Source organism: Chlamydotis macqueenii, chromosome 14, assembly GCF_036417535.1.
Source record: "Chlamydotis macqueenii isolate bChlMac1 chromosome 14, bChlMac1.mat, whole genome shotgun sequence".
Lineage (NCBI taxonomy): Eukaryota > Metazoa > Chordata > Aves > Otidiformes > Otididae > Chlamydotis > Chlamydotis macqueenii.
The window spans coordinates 17,677,672-17,700,092 of NC_141569.1; the positions used below are offsets into that span (position 1 = coordinate 17,677,672).

General features: G+C 52.7%; 1 protein-coding gene across 3 annotated transcripts in view; it reads right to left on the minus strand.

Moving 5' to 3' along the window:
* Nucleotides 1-1,406: 1,406 nt before the first annotated feature.
* JADE2 (jade family PHD finger 2) overlaps nt 1,407-22,421 on the minus strand; it is a 73,139-nt gene continuing 52,124 nt past the window's right edge. For 2 of the 3 annotated variants that reach the window (XM_086759194.1, XM_086759193.1), the window contains 6 exons: nt 21,514-21,681; nt 20,862-20,978; nt 14,909-15,370; nt 11,614-11,731; nt 7,991-8,119; nt 1,407-6,025 (listed from right to left, as the gene is read on the minus strand). In XM_086759194.1, the coding sequence (XP_086615320.1) occupies nt 5,160-6,025; nt 7,991-8,119; nt 11,614-11,731; nt 14,909-15,370; nt 20,862-20,978; nt 21,514-21,681 (1,860 nt within the window). In that variant the 3' untranslated portion in view covers nt 1,407-5,159. The remainder of the gene's footprint in view (nt 6,026-7,990; nt 8,120-11,613; nt 11,732-14,908; nt 15,371-20,861; nt 20,979-21,513; nt 21,682-22,421) is intronic. The other variant, XM_086759195.1, reaches the window with a different exon arrangement.

Consider the following 22,421-nt stretch of genomic DNA (forward strand, 5'->3'; position numbering starts at 1 on the left):
GCCGTCTCTGGTCTAATACTGGTGCCAGAGGCTGGGATACATCTTCCCAGGCTTTCAGCTAGCTCTTTCCTCCATGAGGCTCAGATGTTTTGGAAAAAAAATCCTTGCTAGTTTGTAAGGATGTTGCCCCATGTTGTCCAACATCAGACCTTCCAGGCCTGGCTGTGCTGTGTCATCTCCACTCGGACATTTTGGGAATATCCCAGGGCCAGGGGCATCACCAGGGCTTGAGGGTGAACCAGGGGAGTCAAACCAAAAGGGTTTTCTCAAACCAGGAGCACGGCGGGCTGGCCTCACTCCTTCTTTTATGAAATTGAGCTCTTTAATATCTCCCTGCCTAGAACAAGCGAAAAACTTATTACGGAAGACGACTCTTGAACTGGCTTTGGACAGACAGGGTCACGCACAATGCTGCGGGCATTGCATCTGCACCATGAGGCTCCGAGGACCGGCCAGGAGTCCGAGCTCATCACTGGAGTGCCTGGGGCACTGCGAGCAGCTACAGAGCCCAGTAATAAAATCCTCAGTTTGCCAGGAACTGATCCTTTGCCTTTTTGTTTAAGAGCAAAATGTAGTTTAGAGGTGGATTTCCATCTCCTCTTCCCCCACGCCGCAGAAGACCCATCTCAGATTGATGGTTTCAGTGCTGTCTTCTCCGTGCGCCGTGATTTCCCTGATTAATCACTTTGGTAATAAATTGAACAAAGTGTGTCTGTTAAACACCTCATTTTCCTTCAGCAGCTTGGGCACTTTGTCAATTTTACAGAAAGAAAAATGTGCCGGGAAACGGCAGGAAGACAAAAAAGCCGATGGCCAACGGTTCCTTGATGACCGATTGCCCGTGCAGATGAAGAGGCTGCATGGGGCTGATGCCCCGCGGGGGGGTGATTCCTGGCACCAAGCCCCACCAGGTTGAGAATTCACCGAAACGCAACGGTGTTGCTCCCATCAATAGCAAATGTTTCCCCACCTGCTACGCCGGCTCCTGGTGCAAGATGCTGCTTCGCTGAACCTCCTGTCTCCCAGCGGGGCTCTTCCCGTGGATTTTGCTCCAGGTCTGTAAAAAAGGATTTACAACTCCAAGAGAAAGGGAGTTAGCTTGGGTTACAGAAACTTTCAGGCACGGGGGACTTTGTGAGCACCCTCTTCCTTGGGCTCTTCCCTCCAGCACTGACAAACATCTCCTGCCGTGCTCTCCGAGGGCTCACCCAGGTCTGGCGACGGAAAGGTAAATGGCAATGCGATGGAAATCTGGAAATCCACTGCTTGCGGGCAGACAGCGGCTGCACCAGCAGGGCCGGAGCAGCCCCGCATCCCCATGCACAGAGCTGCATCCCTTGGGATGCGCCAGCGGTCCCTGGGCCAATTTGCTCTGCGCGACCTCGCTCACGACACCGACACGGAGGTACACAGAAAACACTGCTTTATTGACTGCATTTGCCAACACATCGAGGAATGCAAAGGGTTGGGTTTTGTTTTTTTTTTTTTTCATAAGCAATGGGCCATGGTCCCAATGTGTATTAAAGCATACACTGTATCTAAACAGGATGAAAATAATGGCAGACAGAGCTATTCCAAGGCAACACAAAGAGCATGCATAATACAGTCTCACACAGAACGAGTCTGATAACATTATATTGCTTTAAGGATTAACTAACATGGAAAATGTACAAAAAGGAGAAATAGGTTTTTGCATTAATGAAAAATACATTTTTTTCTCTACAAAGGAATTTCTAATACAAGAAAATAAATATTGCAACATAAGCCAAAAATAATTTAAAATTGCTCTTTTCAATATATTTTCAATATTTCTCTTTTATATTAACAAATGGCACATCACGTTCTTTGAAACAAAGAAAACAGAAGGGTTTCTCCTCCTGCGACATTCATATCGTTTCCTGTAACTGATGTGAAGTGGGTCTGTTTTTGTCTGTGGAACGGCGCAAACTGGGGGGGGATTTCCTTAAAGAACAACCAAACCTCAGGCCCTGCCCCGCAGCGGCATCTTCCCACATCCCAGCATCCCGCTCCCGCATCCCGGCTCTGTTCTGCATCCCGCCTTGGGGCAAGCTGTGTGGGTCAGCAGGCATCCCAACTCAATAGGTGCAAGGAAGAAAAAAAAATAAAATAATATAAATTAAAAAATTTTAAAATGGGTTTGGGGAAAACGGGCGTGTGGGATTGGAGCGGTCCTTGGGAACTCGCCGTGGGGGCTGGGGTTGATAGTGGGACTCCATGACCAGGGCGTGATGCAATTTGCATCCTCATCTCATCTCCAACGGCTGCTGCTTCTCCAAGGAAATGGCTGCTCTTACAGTGCAAATGTCGATTCCTGCAGTTCATACATCTTAAAAGACAACATTTCTCTACTAAAATAAACCCTTATATATTTTTTTTTCTTTCTATTCATTTCAAAATACATTTACATCAAAAATATTTGCCTTGTGCGTTTTCCTCTCCGGAACGCCGCGCTCCCCTGCGCCGACGCAAGGTGATGGCGAGGATGCTCCAGGCAGGGGATGCTGCGGTCCAGCCCCTGTCCCGCTGCGGGCCAGCCCTGCCAGAGCCCCTTTCCTCCACGGGTGCCCCTTTTCTCCTCTTATTCCCTCCACCCCGTTTTCTCCCCAGGTTTGGTGTGCCCCACAACCCCCATCGTTCTCCGACGGCAAAACGCGATGCCTGAGCCTTCTGGGACCGTTTCAAACTGGTTTATTGCCCGGTGCCGGCAGCACGAGGTTGGTTGTTCTTTAAGGTCTCCCCCTTTTTGCTTTCCTGTACTGAGAAGACAAGTAGTGCAGAAGCTGATGAATGGAGCTGTGTACAGTGAAGTTTGTGGATTGCTTTTTTTTTAACCATAATTGAGTGAAGCACACGCAAGCAAGATTCATTAAAAGGCAGCATATTGATTATTGTTATGACTCTTATACTAGGATACTGTAGCTAAAGCTAGCAAGCCTGATAAGATAAACTAAGTCCTATTTACTGTATTTAACATTATCTGAACATACTGAGCCTTAATTAATGAGCAGATTTTCATTTCCAACCGCGATGGATTATGCTAATTTATAACAAAGGTGGTTCTCGTTTTGTTGATTTTCTGTTGGTTTTTTCTTTTTTTTTTTTTTCCTTTTTCCTGCTAAGAACTTGTGTAACATTTTTCCCATCTGAGGAAGATTCCTCCCCAGGCGCGGGCAGTCGTGGCCGGGTTTGTGTCGGGCTTAGGGGGGGCCGGGTGCGGGCGCTCAGCATCCCACCCGGAGCCCCCGCCGCTGGCCGTGCCTGGGATGAGCTAGGCTGTCGTCGCTCACCTCTGCTGCTCTTTTATCAATAATAAGGACTTTGGAAGGCTGATAACAGATGATCTACTCTAAAACGTCAATTGAAGGAGTCTCAGAGTTTCAAAAGAAAGCTCACAGTGAAATGAGCAAAAAGCATCGGAAATCAAAACGGCAGGATGCGGTCTCGGAGCAGCAGCATCCCTCGGAGCAAGCTTGGAACCTAACGCCGCAGCAGTGTGGTATGAGTGTGTCTTTAGTCCTTTGTTGCTAAATAACTCCCAATTTTTTTGATTTTTTTTTTTTTTTCATAACGACAAGTTTCCGGTTTCTGGCTGTGCTGCTTGACTGTCAAAATATTCTTTGGCATCCACAAAACTATTTGACTGATTGGTTTGACAATTGCAAGGTTTTTTTGTTTAGTGATGGGTTTAACCGGTTGCAGAAGTGTCCCAGGTTTGGTATGATTTTTTTTTTTTTAGTTTTTTTTTTTAAACATTTTTTATTTTTAAAAAACAACAACAACAAAAGTTTCAGTGAATTCCTTTTTTTTTTTTTTTGTTCCCTGAGCTCACACTGGGGTCACTCCAATAAAACAACGTAGCACGACTTAACTGTGACCTTTGAAGCCAAAACCGAAGTAATGGTGCAATTAAGTGCAAACATGGAAATCCGCCTGACTTGTAGGTAACATGGGCTTTTAAACAACATTTAAGGCTTATTGGGGACATTTTATGCATTAAATTATTGTACTATTTATAATGTCAGCTTCTGTGAATCACCCTCCCACAACGAGTCAACAGCTTGTAACCAGGATTTAAGGAATAACAATAAAAAAATAAAAGGCTGGGGAGGAATAAATTCACCATTTCCATTGTAGCGTTTAGTAGGAAAACAAAATGGTGAAGGCAAGCGCTTCCGTTTCCCCTCGGCGACGGCGCGTTTGGCCTCGGAGCCAAGCGTTTCGCCGCGCAAAGGGGATTTCAGACGTGCCGCCCCAGCACAGAGGGAGCGCGGCAGCCGTCAGAGAGAGGCACGGGCGGCAAAACCGCGCTCAGCCTCCCGGGCTAAACCACCCCCGCCTCCCCACGGTGTTTTTAAAGGATGCTTTTCTCCCCGCGTCCTGCCCCGCGGTTCCATTTTGCAGCTTGCCAAGAGCTGATCAATTCACCTGAGTAAATCACTTCACTTTCGCTAACGACCGCAACGGGGTCGACCCACGGGGCAGGGCCGGGGAGAGGCTTCGCATCCTGGCCCCTGGACGGATGCCGACCAGATGGAAAGGTGAGGGAAAAAATAATGACCGAGGTTTTTTTTTTTTTCCTTTTTCCTAAAAATAGAAATGTAACATCGCTCTCTTCCACGCTTTCCTCCAACAAGCTTTTTGTGCTTTAGTCATTATTTATTTCAGTATCGCTTATTTTGCCTCCTCGTATACGCGCACAGGCGGGTACTGCCCCTCCCGCAACTGGCCGCTGCCGTACCCTCCGCTCACTCCCTGCTCCGGGGGCAATCGTCCCGGGCAGAAATCTGCCCCTCGTTAAATAATGCCCATTAATTAAACTGTCATCCCTGCAGAAAGCACGGGTACCGGCACCCTCCGCCCTCTCGGCGCACTCGGCATCGGTCCCGCCGGGTGCCGGCTCGCATTCCCGGGAAGTGGGTCCGGCAGGGATCCGGGGAGGGACCACTACTGTCATGGTCATCGATGTCGGTGAAGCTGAAGCTGTATCTCAGGCGTACAGAGAAGAGAAAGACAACAGTGCCGAATTTCCAACTATATACACATATTAAAAATCTCCCTTGCTGTGACACCAGGCAGGAATTGGACATGGCAGTTGTAACTGGGTTGAGGCCTCGGCGAGCCGGCGCTGTCGGGAGGAGTTAGGATGCCAGGATGCTCATCCTGACGATGTCCTCGCCGGCCGCATCCAGCTGGCCCCGCTGCGCCCTGCCGCCGCGGGACTCCCCGTCTGAGTCGCTCATCTCTGCGTCGGAGAAGTAGCCGTCCGTCTCGGCGTCGAAACGACGCAAGGGAGCTCCGCCGGCGCCATCGGGCTTGGGGGGCTGCGACCTCCGAGTCCCTCGGCTCTCCTTTGGTAATTTGAACCGCACGATGGTTTTGGGGCTACCTACGGAGTCAGGCACTTTGGCCGCGGGGCTGGGCTCCGGCTGAGCGCAGCGCGACGGCGTTTCCTCCTCCTCCTCCTCCTCCTTGCTGACGCAGCCCCTCGCCCCGGCTGGCGTGTGAGGCTCGCTGGCTTTTTGGAGAGAGCCCTTCTTGGCCGCCCTTTTGGCCTCACCCGTCCCTTTGCGGTCGGCGGGAAGCTTCGCCGCCCCTTTCTCCGACTTGCTCGGTCTGGAATCGGAAGCGAAGGGCTTGGCGGCATCATCCGACAAGTCGCTGGCGTTGTTAGTCCAGGGCTCCGAGCTCTCCGGGTGGCTCCCACCCACAGTCGGGGGGCTGCTCCTGGGCAGCTTTTTCTTAGTGTTCGTTCTCGTTTTGCTTTTCACTTTCTTCGTGGCCTCGCTCTGCTTGAAGGGGGACCTCAGGGAATGGTCCATCATGAAGCTCAGCAAGGTCTCCTCGTCCTGGAGGAGCTCCTCGGAGAGGCCGGGGGTGCTGTCCTCGTGGTGGGCGTTGTTGAGGGACCACTCGCTCATCGCCATGTTCTCGGCGGTGATCTGGACCGACTGCGCCAACCAGCTGTTGAAGAAGGTCCCGTCGATGGGGAAGGAGGTTGATAAGCCTGGAAAAAAAAAAAAAATGAAAAGGGGAAGATTGCCTCAAGAGCCAAAAACAGCCACGCTGCCCTTTGACGATGCCACCACCCTCACCGAAACTCCCCAGCACCAGAGAAACGCTCAAAAGGTCAACTGTAGTGCACCACTGCAGGGCACAGAAAAGGGTTTATTCCAGCACTGATGCTGAATTTGGGGTTCACTGAGCACAACTCGCACGGTCCCCCATACTCAACGCTCTGTGAACTTCCCTGAACCAAAACAGAGCATCTTTCCGCACGGGTGGAAAATACGCTCCTGTGCAAAGGCGGCAGACAAAGAACGCAGGTGTGAGCCTAAAAATTTGGTGACTGCTAGCAGAGCGAGACTTGTGCCCAGGCAAAGGGTGACAGGTTCCCCAGGGAGCAGCTGCCGCCGGGCCACCATGCGCTGCCAAAACCCCGGGCACCAGTGCGGTGACGGGACTGGTGCTAAACCTGCGTGGAGAGGCAGGGAGGCAGGTCCGAGAACGTCTCCGAAAACCTAGGAGGTGTGGAAACTGAAGAAAAGGAGCAGATTATAATGGATAAAGTTGAAAAATTTCAGAATAATTGTCTCTGAGGGCAAGGGGAGCATTGTGCGCTGGGTCCAATTAACTGGAAAGGCATAGGCCTGCACAAGCACACCCCGTTTTAATCTCCCTAACAGAAACCCACGGGTTCAACAGCAGAGCTGGTTTTGCGGACGGAGGAAAAATGAGCTTTGATTTTTCATTTCAGATCAAGCAGTCCATCTAGCAACAGAAGGAGGAAAGAGTGGTGGCATGGGCACGGTGACTCACGTTTGCCTGTCCCGACGACAGCTGTGCGCCACCCTCCCCTCCGAGCAGCGATGCGGGGGACAAACGAAACACTGCGCAGCGCCAGGGCTGCTCACGGGCAACACTGGGGAGGTCGCTCAGGTCTCCTCCCCGCCTCGGAGGTGACACTGTAGAGGTGGCAGTCTCGCACCTCCTGGCAGGTCACCATGCTCCTTTTGGAGAAAACAGCCCCCGGCCCTGGCAGCAGCCCAACGCAGGGGAGGGGATGCAGGAGCAGGGATGAGCTTAGGGCATCGCGTGGTACCCAGCCAAGCTCAAGGCAGGGTGGCCCAGACCCCCGCCTCCCACCGAAACTCTCTGTACGCCCCCGGCGGGTTTTGTAGCACCTCAGGCTGTCCAACAGGCCCACGGGACCGGTGCAATCCTTCTGCACCCTTGGGGAACTGAGCACCTGTGAACTCATCACCTCCTGCCTCGCACTGGTGGAGGTGGCAGCACTGGACGAAATGGAACAAAAACCCAATTCTGTGTAAAAACCATACACAGTTGTCAAGGAACTTGCCAAAAAAGACCTTTTTGTTCTGGTTTTTTACTTCCCCTCCGAGCAGGCTGTAGCCGATGGGCAGGAGCCAGAGGTGGGTGAAGCATCCGCAGAGCCAGCCTGCACCTCCTCGCCACCCAAGCAAATTCAAGAGACCGGTCGCGCTTTGTCCCTGCCTCCTGGATGTCCCGGACCACCGGCACCACCAGCGCGACCGCACGGTCCTGGGCAGTGTATGCAGTGAAAACGCACAGCCCCTGTGCTGTATTCACCGTCACCACCCAGCATGGAAGATACGGGGTGGGGGGGTAAGTCTGATTTTATCACCGGCAACAAAAATCACTCCTCAGCAGCACTTCACAGGTTTTGTAACACATTTTCCCAATCCATGTGCAAGCCCTGGGGCTGGGGTGGGGATTTCACACCCCCTGCCCCACCGGGACAATGTCTCCAATGCGGTCTCTCCCACAGGACCTCGGAAATGGAAAGGGAGAGATGGAAGAGGCCCCCACGGCCTCGGGTGTAACTCCACCGCGGTGCAGGAGGGATCAGGGGCTGGGACTCTTAACCTGCTCCCCAAAACAGGGAGCCACCAGCGGCACGGGTCAACTGCGCCCATAAAATCAGACTTACCCAGTTGTCCCAATACAGTTTCGTTGACTGATTTCCTTTTCTCTTTCTTCTCAGGACTAGTTTTTCTACCATCTCTTCCTTTCCTTCTCGGGTCACTTTTCTTACCCTTTGTCTTCTTCCCAGTTTGTTCTGGCATTTTTTAGAAAAAAAGGAAAACGCCGTGTGAGACGAGGCATCAGGGATGCTGCCGTCAGCAAGTTCCCCTGGGGCACAGCCCTGCGGTGGAGACCTGGACCAGACCTGCCAACAACTCCAAGCCAAAGGGCGAACAGCAGCCACTTTTTGGACAACTGTAGGCTCAAGGTTAAGAAAATCACCTTCCAGGAGACGGGGGGACCTCCAAACCAGTGGTGTGTCACCCGTCACCGGCAAGAGCATCTCCTGGAGGGATCCAGCTGCAAAGCATGTTTGACAGCGATGGCACCAGCAGCATTTTAAAGCAGACCTTGACTTGATTTGACCTTTTGGTGACAGTAACTGCTCGTACTCATACTGTGTTGCGGGGAGAAAACTTTAAAAACTTCTAAAACTTAAGTGGTGTACTGAGCATAAGCAAATGGAGCAGGAAAGGTGACCAGCGTTGCCTACAGAAAGGCAGGGATATAACTCTTAGCTATGCAGACATTCAGCTAAAAATCAATACTTCCTAAACGGCTTTGAACTTCTGCTGGATTTATTCCTCTTGGGTAAACAGGGCAAATACCCTATAAAAGCACCACTTGCATTGCCAAGCGAAATATTCCAGCGGTTTCCACTTACTCCATTAGGTTATCCTCCCAAAGAAGCCCATGCTAAAACTTCCATTAATTTTTGGAGCTGGGGAAGGACTTTAAACCAAGATGTAGCGGCTGGTGGACGGAGGGGAGACGCGCAGTTTTTCAGAGCCTGGCCCCCAGGTTGAACCGGCGCAAGCAGTGGAAATGTACTGGGCGAGCAGGTGAGGGAATCCGCATTGCACCTGCCCCAGCCTGGATTAACGGAGGATTTACAGCCCGGGGGCTGCCGAGCCAGGAGCCCCTCCTGACCGGCTGAACGCAAGGAAAGCCAAATCCAACCTGGTATTTGCTGCGTTCCTGCCAAATAACTGGAGAAACGCAGACACATTTTTCACTTCGCTTACAAAATAAAAATCTAACTTTGTTTGGACAGCACAATGGGGCTAAAGAGAAACCCGAGCAGTGCTTTTTGAAGAGGAACCTGTCAAAATAGCAGCCGTGTTTCAAAGCCAGACGGTATTTACTTTCTGCACCACGAAAGAAAAATACAGGGGAGAGAGGTGGGTTCATCTTACATGGGCAGCTCGCTAATTTCATTAAAAATCTCCTGCTTAAATGATCATTTGTCAGCGGGAAAAACAAACACCTCCAGCTTCGAGTTTCATGCGGGAGGCATTCCAAAAAACCCTTTGTGCCAAAACCATCTTTGGAATAACCCCAGCAGATCTCGGTCGATGACTGTCATAACAGCAGTTAAAAACTGGCCTCAGCCAGGCAAAATAATGCTTATTTTTTCCTTTCTCCAAGAAACCCCAGGCATGCAGAGCAGTCCGGTTGGGAGCTGTGCGGAGGGGATGCTCCAGGCACCGTCCTCCCGTTTTCAAACCACTCGACACATTTGGGATCGCAACCCACGGCCTGATGCCTCCTCCCAGCAAGGGACCTCCTCCGGAGCTCGGGACACCCTACATGCCCACGACGAAAGGCGCTCAGGTCCCTGAGGTCCCCCCGGCATGGGAAGGACCCAGGTGCCCAAACCACTGGGAGATCCCAGGACCAAATTCCCGCTGGCGGGCCCTTTCCCTTGCACCAAAAGAGATGAAGCAACCCCACAGCCTGCACGCCGAGCGCTGCCTGAGCCACGCTCTCAGCGTGCATTTGTCTCTGCTCACCCACCTTTAGGCAGAACAAACATCCCGGGAATGGGAGCCGGGCTCTTCCCCACGTACACCCCAAACTTTTTCAGGAAGGGCAACTGCACTTGGTGGCGCAGAGAGCCCCGAAACATCGGCAGCAGAGCCCCTTCCCGGGAGGAACTGCCCGCCCCATCGCTGCGTTACGGAGAGGGTGGGGAGCACTGGAGGTCCGACTCCCCGAGGTGTTTTGGGGAACACAGGTCCCCAGGGGCATTTCCAGTCATCCTACGCCCCGTTTGGGAGGGAGGTGAGCTCAAAAAGCCTTCCTGGCAAACTACCCTGCGCCCGTCTCTTTCTGAGAGCCCCAAATCCTAAACCAGGTTCAACCAGCTGACCTGAAGAGCATCACGATGACCCCTGGGATCACTCCAAAACCTGCAGAGCCTGGCAGCAACATCGCACGGCGTCTGCCATCAGAATCCCAGTTTGATGCTCTTATCTTGTATCCACCCATTATTCCCGAGCTGGACCTCCCGCCTTGCCGCCCGGGCCAGCAGCGTCACTGCTGGGAGCATCACCCGGCATAAATTTCCCAGGGGATGGCTCTCAGGACGTGCAACGCGGGGTCTCCCGTTGGTGGGAACAGCTGGGAATAGCATTTGTGGGTGCCCAGGCTAGCGACCCATATCGCCGGTTCAGCGAGGGCGTACGGAGCGACACACAGCGTCACCAATCTGTGTGCCGGGGACCGAGAGTGACAGGACCCACATCTCCTCGGAGCATCGCCTTGGGGTCCTGGCTTCTGGCCATGGCGAGGAATTTGCAGACTCCGAGTCACAAACATCTCAACGTACACGTTCCTCAGCCTCCCAAACTTCAGTCAAAGGAAACTTTTGTCAAGGCAAGCTCAGCCCAGACGGTGCCTGAAGAAACCCCAACCATGTGATGGCTTCGGACGCAACTCCAAAGCCACAAACACAACAACCGTCGGAAGAGGCTGCCAAAGCGCCAGATGCTGCTGCTGGAAAAACTGTTCTGCAGCCATGGGGTTTGGTCTGCGCTGCCACCGGAGGGAAAGGAGGAGGGAGCAGGAGCTGTGGGCTCCGGCACTGCTTGTGCAAAAGGAAAAAAAAAAAATAGGACACACAAGGAAACCCAAACCTTATTTCAGTTCCTTAATAAAAGGTGCCGGAGGCTTTGCATGCGGTAGGTGCAACGTGCCCCGCTAATAGATGTGTGGAGCAGAGAACTGCAGCCAACAAGAGCTGAAGGAGCTGGTCTCCAGCAGTAACAGACATCCCACCAGCAGCTGAACCTTCCACTCTTGACAGAGCCAAAGGCATCTGCAAAGAGTCCAAAGCGTTGGCTGCTGACCCGTGCCAAGCAGCCAGCTGCCCTGGATCAGCCCCAGCGTCAGCCGCCCCGCGCTCAGGATCTGCCATCTCCCCCCAGACAGCTCCATCTCCACGGAAGATGCCGAGACGCTGCCTTAGCATCACCACCTAACCAAACACTTGGTCTTTCTGACCGATTCCCGTGGAGAGGGAAGGATTGGGAGGGATCTGTGAAAACAAGGAGCTGCGACACTCCGCTTACCCAGGGTACAGCTTTGTTTCTGAACAAAACTGGAGATGGATAAAGAGTCAACGCATGGACCGTGCTTAAATAATGCGGCAGGGGAGGAGGGAACTCTGGCTCCCTTGGGGTCTGTGGCTTCAGAGGACGGCAGGGACAGCGTCTGCCAGAACGAGCTCTGGGAAACGGTACTGACCTGGGTAAAGATCTTTCTCAATAAGCTTCATCTGGAGATGGAAGATCTGCTCCTGGAGTTTACAAATGGTGTGTTTCATTTTCTCCCGTCTCGTCACCATGTAACAGAGGTTCCTAACCTACAGAAACAGAAGAAACAGCGTTTGGTTTAGGCAGGGTCGAAGCAGGGTCCCCTCAAGCTGTGCCGCCGCTTCTGCCGCCCAGGGAAATCCCCGCCCCCCGGGATGGGGTCCTCTTCACCTCTCCGGCATCCGCACCACGCCAAAATTCCTACCGGCGCCCTTTGGATGCGCCGGGGCCAGAGGTGAGGGCTCTGGGTCCAAACTGTGTAACAGAGTGAAGCAAGTGAATCTTTACCTTCTCCCACCAAAGCAATCAGAGGCAGGGTCTGCACTTCGCCGTCAGCGCTTCCGAGGGCACAAACTCAGCCCGAATAACAGCGTGCAGGGAGCCCAACGGGGCCGAGCGCGCGGCTCACCTGCTCCGGTTAGTCCGGATTAACCTCCGGCGCTGGTCGCAGCACGTCCCTTACCTCTGCCGCCGATACCCATCGGCGCTCCGAGTCACCAAGACCCGCAGAACAGGAGCAGAGCCAGGACAAACAGGTACTTTATTTTGTCATCTTACCCAGGCACGGCAGCGGTGCGGACGCACAAGCTGTTCTAATCCCCTGTTACTTTTCACAGACCTAACCAAGAGGTTAATGTCTGCAAAGGATTTGGGAAGGCTTGGAAGGGAAGGCGCTGGAGAAGGCCCCGCAGAGCCCCGAGCATCCCAGCGTCGCGCTGAGCCCTCAGCTCAGCAGCTGCACCATGCACGGGCCCTGCTCAGGCCTGAAACCCGCACAAAAAAATGCCAAAAACTGCCTGCTGCCCTAAAGCGAAGGCCAGGACAGAGCAAAGAAAACACAGCAAAAGATCCAGGTGAGGCCAGCAGCCACGTACCCCAAATCTGGCCAGCACCGTCCCCTCCACATCCCCCTGCAAGCCGCCGATGCGTTCTGTCCCAGCTCAAGAAATTTTATGAATGAAGCGGGAAGCCCTGAATGCAAACAGTAAAGCGCGAGGTGTAAACGCTTGCACAAAAACACCCCCGGACGACAGAGCTACCGCGCGATACCCGCCGGCACCTGCCCCTGCGACGGATCTCAGCGCCAGCGGCAAAAAAAAAGGGTGGCCGGAGAGCCGCGCTCGGTCGCCATGGCTGCCGCGGGCATCAAGGCTTTCAGAGGAAACGGAGGTTTCGGCTACGAAACAGAAAATGCTAATGGCAGCTACCAGGAATTGAGAGCGTTTACTCAGCTTCCTGACGCCGCGGAAGAGCGAAACTGCCCGTAAGGAGAGGAACGGAGGCGCGGGCAGCAACGCGCGTGGGTAAGTCCACGCTCACGCGTGACCCTGATGCCTCCAATTCCTCCTCCTCATCCGCAAACCCCTTTCTGCGGAGGAAAGCGGGGGTATTTCCAGGTTTGGGGGACTGTCCCTCCGGGGTCTGGAGCCTTGTGCTGTTCCACAGTGACAGGGTGAGCCCGGGCCTCGTCCCACGCGTACCCAGTGCCAGCCACCAAAGGCCGTGAAGGCAGCAGGACGACCGTGGCCATCCCCTAACAGCATCGGTCCTACCGATGGACAATTCGGAAACACTTAGGGATCCAGGAGAAAAAGCCGTTCCTTTTTTTTTTGTAAATATAAAGCAGCGAGCTACGTGCTGTGTATTTTACCATGTTCTCTTTTTTTTGTCCTGGATTGGAGAAAACATCGAACTAAAATTTCTTTGTGAGGGAAACAACTGCCTCTGGCACCCTGCATCTCAAAGCGTTTGGCGGCACCTCTTTTCTACGATTTGATGTTCCTGGAAGAAAACATTAACGTGTGCTCTGTTCAGAGGCTGCTGTTATTTACACACACTTGCACAGCGAAACACCCAGCGCTGCTTCCCCAAGCCAAGCTTAGACGCTGGTAGGAAAGCCTGGAAACCACAGGTTTTTGATAAAGCTGATTTAAACAGCCAGTCCTTGGGAAAAGCTTTTTTAAAAAAAGGCAAAGAGGGTTAAAAAAGGCCAAAAAGAAAATGAAGGGACTGTATCGGGATTCCCAGGCAATAACTTTACTTTGCTGACATTGTGAACTGGGAAATGCCATCACCCTGGCTGCCGCCACCACCATCCACCCCACCGCCGCTGCCTCCCCAGCTCTTGGATCCAGACACCACCATCAGCCCCCACATTAGAACCGTTTCTGGCAGCATAATGGCTGAAAACACTAAAATTGAACGCCACACCCCAGGGACACCGTCTGAAAGCCACCCTTGCTCTTCTCCAACCCCCATCTGATGCGATGCCTCACTGCAAGCGGAACGACGTGGCCGTGAGCGGCGCTGACAGGATGGGATACCTGGGCTGCGCTGGCAGCAATGGGATTTTAACCCCTATCACCCATCTAAGTGCTAGACTTTGATCCAGCCAGTGTTTATTGTTCCTTTTCTTGGTTGAAGAGCAAACAAACAGCTCTTCCAGGGCCAGGCAACTCCATCGCCTCCGGGAGTTGCTAAGCAGAGGCTGAACGCCGATGGGGAATGACTGCACGAAGCCTGCAGGCAACTCCGAAAAATGAAAAATCTGGTAAACCCCACAGCTTTGACACAAAGGAATCAAAGAGAAGCTGCCATGCTCGGCCACACCGTTGAATCAGGCAGTTCCTGGAGCAACGTGCTGGACCCAGAGGTGCACAGTGGCTCCCTGCAGCCGGGAAAGCCAAGCTGGGAGCAAGTGGAAGCAGGGGGAGGTGGAGCAGCCTGGTTTAGGCTGACAACACAGAGAAGGAGATGAGGGGAAAAAAGTGAGTTGGACTTGTCGCCCTTGGATCTGGCAGCTGCAGGGCTCAGGGATACACAGCTCACTCCTGCCGTTCACCCGTCTTTGATGTTTAACGTCAGGAAATAACGAGGTGTTCCCGTGCCGTGCTGCTGGAACGCACCTGAGGGGCGGCACAGGGTAATTCTGCGGGTTGAGGTTACGAAGAGCTCAGTGGAGCAGCATCAACCCAGCCACCCAGCCCCACCGATGCCCTGCGGACATTTGCTCTTTTGAACCTGTCTGAGACCACCACTAACTTATTTCATCAGTGTCAGTGCATGCTGGGCACTGTTATTCTTCTGAGTAGCGCTCTAGATGACGGGACGCAACTGCTAGGGGAGTCAAACCGAACAGGGCTCGTTCTGTCTGTAGGCACCAGCACACATGAACGAAGCCCTGACGGAGCACGTGGGTACACCATCGAAGGAAAGGCTGTACTCACCCTCTCCAGGTCTTGCCTGAGGTGCATGAAGAGCTTTAAGCGTCGGTAGAGAACATCTTGTTCTTGCTGGGCCAAGTTGTCTACTTCGTCCGTTTTTGGTGTCAGCAGTGGTTTGTTGGAATTTGCTTTCCTCTTCAGCTTCCAGTACTGGTAGACAAAATCCACCAGCGATTCGCTCAAGTCAAGGTTCTCCGCCACCTCTGAAGGCTTCACGAGTTCATAGAAGTCCTCCTCCAGCTGCTGGAGCTTCTGCTTCCGCAGCGTGACCTTCTCCAAGTCCAGCTGGGCTTGGTCGGGCTCTGTCCGTGCCTCCTCGGGCAACTTGGTGGCACCGGTGCTGTGCTCAAGGCAGAAGGACTTGAACTTCACTTCATCATTGTCTGCTAGAATAGTCCGCATGTCCAGGTTGTGGTCGAAGGCGCAGGTGACGTGGAACGCGGTGACGCAGGCGGGCATGGAGCACTGTGGGGAGAAGGACAGGGCTTACGGCCAGGGCAAAGCACCATCGGTGGGGGGGACGCTTACCAACACAACGTGATCACAAGGCTTACTACAAAAGCAGTGACACCGATCCGCATGACAACACCTACCATGAAGTGATGGATGCTCCACTGCTTCCTTCTGGAGGAAGACCCAAATCTTACACATCCATAATCCACACACCCAAGCAGAAGAAACCCAGGGTTCACCACGTATCAGCGGTCACGTTCCCACCTTACTTGCTTTAGTCCTCCTCTATGACAGGCCCTGCTCATCTTTCACCTACCACAAACAGGAGCTTCCCATGATTCTTCCAACAAGACACGTCAACAGTCAAAGAAAGCAGCACGGGCCCATGGGAGGCTCAAGACTGTCCATGGATTTCTCCAGAAGGAGGAATTTTCATCTGTATTTCACCCTTAAACTGCTCTGCTCTGTTACCGTATCTAAAGCTCATATGCACTTTTTACTGAAAGCATACAGAACATGTCAAGGCTTACAAGCGAGCGTGGTGTCTCAGAAGCAGGTAATGCTCCCAGAGCACGACGTCTTTCTCCTCTGGAAATTACACAGCCTCTAATTAGCTCCATTAAAAAAGAAAAAAAAAGCCAACTCAGCTTATACAGATCAAAACACCACGAAATGAACTTTTTAGAACTAGTACAGCAGCTAGACTGTTGTCAAACTTCTATCACATTAATTTCTTAACGATTTCCCTAACTTACCTCAGGCTTAAATGACTTTGGATCCCACGGGCAACAAACCTCCGCCTGGTTTCCCACAGAGGAACCCCCCCAGCCAGTGCAGCGCCCGTGTCTACACCCGCGCCTTCTCCCCCTCTCCTCATTTTAATGGCTCAGAGCATCAGGTCATTATTTAAACCATAACCCATAAGAACCCGGTCTATTCCAGCTGCTAATGACCGGTTAAACTGCAATAACGAGACATTTTAAGTGAGCTGTTACTGCAGGCACCATATTTCAGCATTTAAAGAAGAGTTGTCCTTGCGGGGGATGAAGACGCAGTTGTGGCCCGAAGGACCAGGCGGAGGCCACTGAAATGTCCTGGTTGATGACAAACCACTCGGGATGCTGCGGAGTTTTACTGGGGCTTTGCTGCACTTTAAGTCTCAAGAAGAAGAAAAAAAAATAAATTCTGATGGTAGTTGAGGAACAGAAGTTTTATGGCTTTTTATCTTCATCCCATCAGCACTGAATTCCCGCTCAGTCAATTCTGACATCGCTGCTTTTTAGATATTTTCCCTTGACTTTGTTTACAAATCTGCTGGTGCCGGGGCCAAGAAAAGCGTAGGCAAGCGGTGTCCAAGTCCCCCACTTCCAGGGCTCTCCAGGCCCCGCTCCGAAGTCTCCAAAACCAGTGGGAAGAGCTGGACGCAGCCCCGTCATGGCCTGGGAAGCCATGCTAGGCACCAACTCCTGCAGGCACCAAACGCGAGTCGATTATGAACTCCCACCTTCCGCTCACCTGGTTCAAACATGTCCGTTCGGTCCTAATTTCAGCCTGAAATTGCTCGTGAAAACAGCTGATAGCTGGCAAAAATCATCTCCCTCTGCTATGCTGTTGGTGCTTGCGTGGAGCCGGGCACCGCGTGGGACCCGTCCGTGCTCCCCACGCCAGCCTGGTGCACCCAGCGCAGCGGTGGGCAGTGCCCACCCTGCCCATCCCACTGATGCACTGGCTCCGTTCTGGAGTATTTATTTTTCATAGAAACATAGAATCCAGAATGGTTTGGGTTGGAAGGGACCATTAAAGCCCACCCAGTCCAACCCCCTGCCGGGAGCAGGGACATCTCCAACTGGATCAGGTTGCTCGGAGCCCCGGCCAACCTGGCCTGGAATGTTTCCAGGGATGGGGCATCCACCGCCTCTCTGGGCAACCTGGGCCAGTGTCCCACCACCCTCAACATAAAAAAAAAATTCCTAATGTCTAATCTAACATAAATATCTACGGTAGAGGAAGTGGACTCGGAGCCCTTGCCTCCATCAGTGAACTACATGAGCTGAGGAAAAGCCACGCAGCAATGTCCCCCCCGTCCCGTTCCTGCCACCAGTGCTAATAACGGCGTTAGCCAAATGGCTGGGGCTTCTGCCAGGATGACGTCCCACTAACAGGAACGGCCACCACTCCACCTTAGGAATAAAGCAAATGGAATGACACCCGTCCTGGATCTCTCCTCCAACAGATGGCAAGCAGCGCTTCTCAGAAACTGTGCCCAAAATGCAAATTGAAAATAATCAGGCAGTTTGGCTGACAGGGCAACAAAGAACGGTATCTGGTCAGCCACGGCTACCCGAGGACCTTGCATAAACTGACAATAAAAACATATTGATCCACCCCAGACTGGCGCTGGAAGGAAGCCGCTCTTCGCAGGAGGGAGGGATCTGCCACGCAGCATAAACTGGGCTCAAAAGACGGGCACAGGCCCTAAGTCTGCTTCATTATTGATTGTGCTTCGTTATCTCAACACACCTTTCATTCAAGGATTTCGGCATACTCCGTTTATCCAGCAAATCCATTCCCAAACACAATGTGGAGAGAGAAGGTGAGAACTGCACCGGAGATTCCCGTGGGCTGTGAATGAGTCCTCAAACCACTCTCTCTGGGAAGAAACAGAGGGATGATTTTATTTGCCAAGGAGTTTCCCAGCTTGCAGTGGTGCTGCGTTGCAGTCCGGGGCCGGAGGGGAAGGAAGCAGCTCCTCCAACAGAACTGTGAGGGGAGCTCAGGAAGGAAAAATTAATTACCGGTGCTGAACTCCGGCCAAGCCATCAGCCACAACGCTTCTGCATCCTTACCGATGCTACCATGGGATCCTTTAGTGACCACAGATGGTCTGCACCCTGGTAGGGCCTCTCGGCTGCACCAGGCAATTCCAGCATCGCAGACATCCTTGGAGGATGGGGGGTGAGGTAGAGGATGGCGTGGGGGCCGCCTGGCGCATGCACGCTGCTCTTCCCCTGACATCAAGCTGTACGTTCTCAGGGCTACAGGGACAACCAGACGAGAGCTCTGGGAACAACCACATCAGTTATCCCAGCGGATGGGGACCTGGGGCACACGCAGCTCAATGGGAGCAGGCAGAGGAGCAATAATGAACGAGTGACTGGTGCTGGACACCTCCAAGGGCTTTTTCTCCAAGAAATAACAACAAGAAGAAAGCTGGAAGATGATGACAGGAAAAGATCATGCCCTTTGGGGAAGCCTGCCAGCAGCTCACAGAGACCTGGCATTTTGCGCTGCGTTGAAAGGCCTTGGTGAGCTCTTCCAGTGGCTCTGACAAGCGAGGAGGCAGCTGACGAAGAGGGAGCCGGGTCCCAAGTAAGCGTGGTCAGAAAATTCCTGCTGGATACTGAGCTCTCTTTGGCATCTCCTGATGTCTGACCACAAGAACCACCATGAAGTCATCACTTCTCCTTAGCAGGAGCCGGGGAAAGGGTGCCTCCAGGGCTGCGTCCCTGCCCAGCACCCGGAGCTCCGGCTCGACTACGGCCACGCCGAGTCACGCTGGGTTCACAGCTCGGTACCAGGAACCAAGGGAAGTAATGACGTACAAGCAGCAAGGTTAGAGGCATGGAGAGAAGTAGGGAGCCCTTCCTCAGGCTTCCCTGGGTTTGCTTCCCTTTTGGTCGACAGATTTGGGTGAGGAAAAATACCTCAAGGCACCTCTGCAAAAATTTCTGACTGTCTCCATAAATGTGGTCGAGGTTGGTGTTTTCTTAAGCTGCGGCGCTGCCCCTGAGCATCCCCGTCCCGCCCTGGGATGAACTCTCCCACTCCTCCAGCTTGCTGTCCAGATTTCACGTCATTTTTCAGCAAAGTCCTGTTCCAACCAGCCACTTGGAAAATCCCCTCCTGTAAGCAACGCCCTTCCTTCCCCAGACCTGCCCCACCTGGAGCACCCGATTCCCGCTGCCAAGGATGAAAGCTCAGTGCTCTACCAGAAAACAACCTCCTCCTGTCAGAGCGGGGTCACAAACCCAAAATGCTGACAAAGGCGCTTCGATTACACCTGTATAAACAGGCACTAATCAAAAATATGCTCCATAAACAGAAGCTTTCAAAACAAAGCTCTGTACCGCTGATGAGTACGGAGCCTGTTTATTTATCCATGGGTGAACTTGCTGATTTACCCCATAAATACTTAAATAAAGGCACTGCCTGCTTCTTCTTTTTTTTAATTTTCCCTCTTCCTTGAGGCAAAACCATCCCGAGCAGGCTAGGGTGGCCTCACCAAACTCTCTGGTGACAATTTCGTGAAGACTTATAAACCATGAGCTGCCGGCACAGGAGATGATAAAGCTCCTGCTCCATCTCAGGCGACCTTTCATGGAAACTCATTCAGTCCCAGGGATCTCCCAGCTCCCCGGCCATGCCGACACTAAGAGGATGAAGCCTCAGAGAAGCTGAATTCTTTTTGATGCTGCCAAGCCTGTTTGCCTCCTTCCCTGGCCTTCCGTTCTTTGAAAGCAGTTGCTGGTGTGACACAGTACCTCCATCTGGCAGGGTGAATATGCAGATCCACCCAGAGCCGTCACAAAAGTGAGTCAACGCTAGAGATTTAAAGAAGCATTGTGAGATTTCATTTCAAGCTAAGGGGACTGCTTTTAAACGGCTTCCTTTAAAGCATTAAACCAAGGCAGTTGGAACATGCAGACCTCCTACTCCTACCACCCTTCTGCAACCAGCCAGCTCCTTCTGGCCCCTGACAGTCACGGCTGCGTACGCCGACCTCCGAGGTGCTGCTCCCGTTGCTGTACAGGAGCTGATCAGTCTCATCCAAAACTTTCTCCCAGGTGTTCAAAGAGTAATGGCTATCCCAACCCCACTTCTGGAATAGGGAAGGCCAGAGTGTCCTGATTTTGGTCCGAAATGAGAAGGTCTCACCTGTTCTTCAGCACACTGCTGCTGTGGGGAGAGCAGGCAGGCTGCAGTGGTTTGCTTAGGTGTGGCAACCAGGAGAAAACGCGGGAATGTAACACATCCTAAACACTGTTTTCCCAGCCAGCAGGCTAGTGAGGACTACCTAATCCTGGAGTGTCCCCATATCCCCCCAACAGAACGGCTTCCCAGTCAGTCCTCACTGGTTTGCGAAACACGCAGGCCGTGCATCTCATGAGCATCTCACTTTTCCGGCCGCGATGCCAAGCCTTGCTGCTGGAGGTTCCCGATTTCAAAGCAAGGTCATTTGCAGTCCCGGTAATTAGCACCACTACAGCAACATCACCGCGTTACGCAAAGAAAGTTCATCTAGATTCCTAGCACTCAACACATTAAATGATTGCAGACAACATTTGATAACGTCTGACGGGCGCTCGTGCTCCCTGTTGTTAGGTTTGCGCAGAGCAGGAATAAGCCTTGGCCAGATCACGTCCACCAAATGCTCGAGAATCTCCAGTGGCTATTACAGGCACAACCCCAGAGGTCTGAATTTCTTTGCTGCCCAGTTACGTACCTGAATACATGTCCCAGTGCACTCCTTGCAGAGGCTGCAGGACAAAGCCCATCTGCTTGCTGGGATATGTGAGATCTTTGTAATGGGTTCCATTTTTTCAGGACATCCAATGCTAACCTGGCCACAAAACAGAAGACAAGTTGTAAATACTGGTTACCATCCCAAATGTCCTACAAGGGGATGCCTGTGGCAGTGTGAATGAGGGATGGTTTTTTCATTTGTTATTTTTCAGGGTCACTTCTAATTTGGAAAAAAAAAAAAAACAAACCACAAAAAACAGAAAGAAATCTGGATGAAATGGAAGGAAAAATTGATGTCAGTGTTCCTTCTGAACTAATTCCTCATCTGGATGCTGCTGTGTATCTCAGACGGGCACATGGAATGAGCTTTACTCTCCCCAGAGGTCTTGTGAACACCCTACACCTCTGTGCCCTGTACCCCACCTCCGTGTCCTCCCTTAACGGGGTGTCGCTTGGCTGCTAATTACACGCACAGCCCGATGACCGACCGGCACCGCGGCTCTGACCTGGGCACGGCTCAGCGAGCCCAACTGGGCTTGCTACTTAGACCATTATCGAACATCTTGGGCTGAGACCTGGAAACCAGGTCTGTGCCCCACCGCGCATCAAAAGGAGATTAGAAAACATCTTACTTCAGGTATCCATAAGGCACAGCTAACGTGGACCCATTTCGTCCCGCTCCGGGTGGGCTTCAGCGCTCCCCCTCTCTTGGGGCACAGTAGACACTTTGGCTGAACCCCGAGGGCGCAGGTCCGGCAGAGCCAGCTCCCGATGGGGACCTTCAGGATGCCGTAGCACGCCTGTGCAGACACGAAGGAGGTGAGTTAGAGCCGGCAGCCTGGGAAGAGCATCCTCCAGGACCTCCTCCTTCACTGCTGCTGGCTTATCGCCACCGCATCTGGGCGTCCCAATAATAAAGAGCAGATGTAAAGCAGTGCCGCAATCACAGACAGTGAGGTTAAGTTCTTCCTTCCTTGCTGCCTTCCCTGTTTTCCTGTGGATACTCATGCTGGATCAATATGTCCTGGGTTTTAATTAAAAGCTACACATACAAACGTGCTGTGTATCATGCCACGCATCCGCCTGGCTGCGGGACCGAGGGGAAAAGCAACCAGGCTGCTCCATCAGAGCCCCCACCACCAGTAGCTCGGAGGTGCGGACATCTGCCCGCTCATCTCCTGCCCGTTCCTGAACAACTCCCAGCCCCGCGATGACTCAGAGATGTAAGAAATGCCGCGTGGAGAAAACCTCTGAGGTGGCTGAGGGCGGAAAAGCCACAACCTCATCATTGAGAAAGATGGCCACACTGGTTACACACCCAGCACGGCGTAAAGGGGAAGCGAAAATAACTACGGAAAGGATAGTCATGAATGTAAATCAGAAGGGAGGAACCATACAAGATGGTAAATCGAAAGGATGATAAATCTAAAGGAGGCAAGGACAAGCCTACGGCCAAGAGAGTGAGAACTGAAGGACTCAGGTCACCCACGGAGCTCCCCGACGCGCTGCGACAGCGCAGGACGCAGAGCAGCCAAAGCGC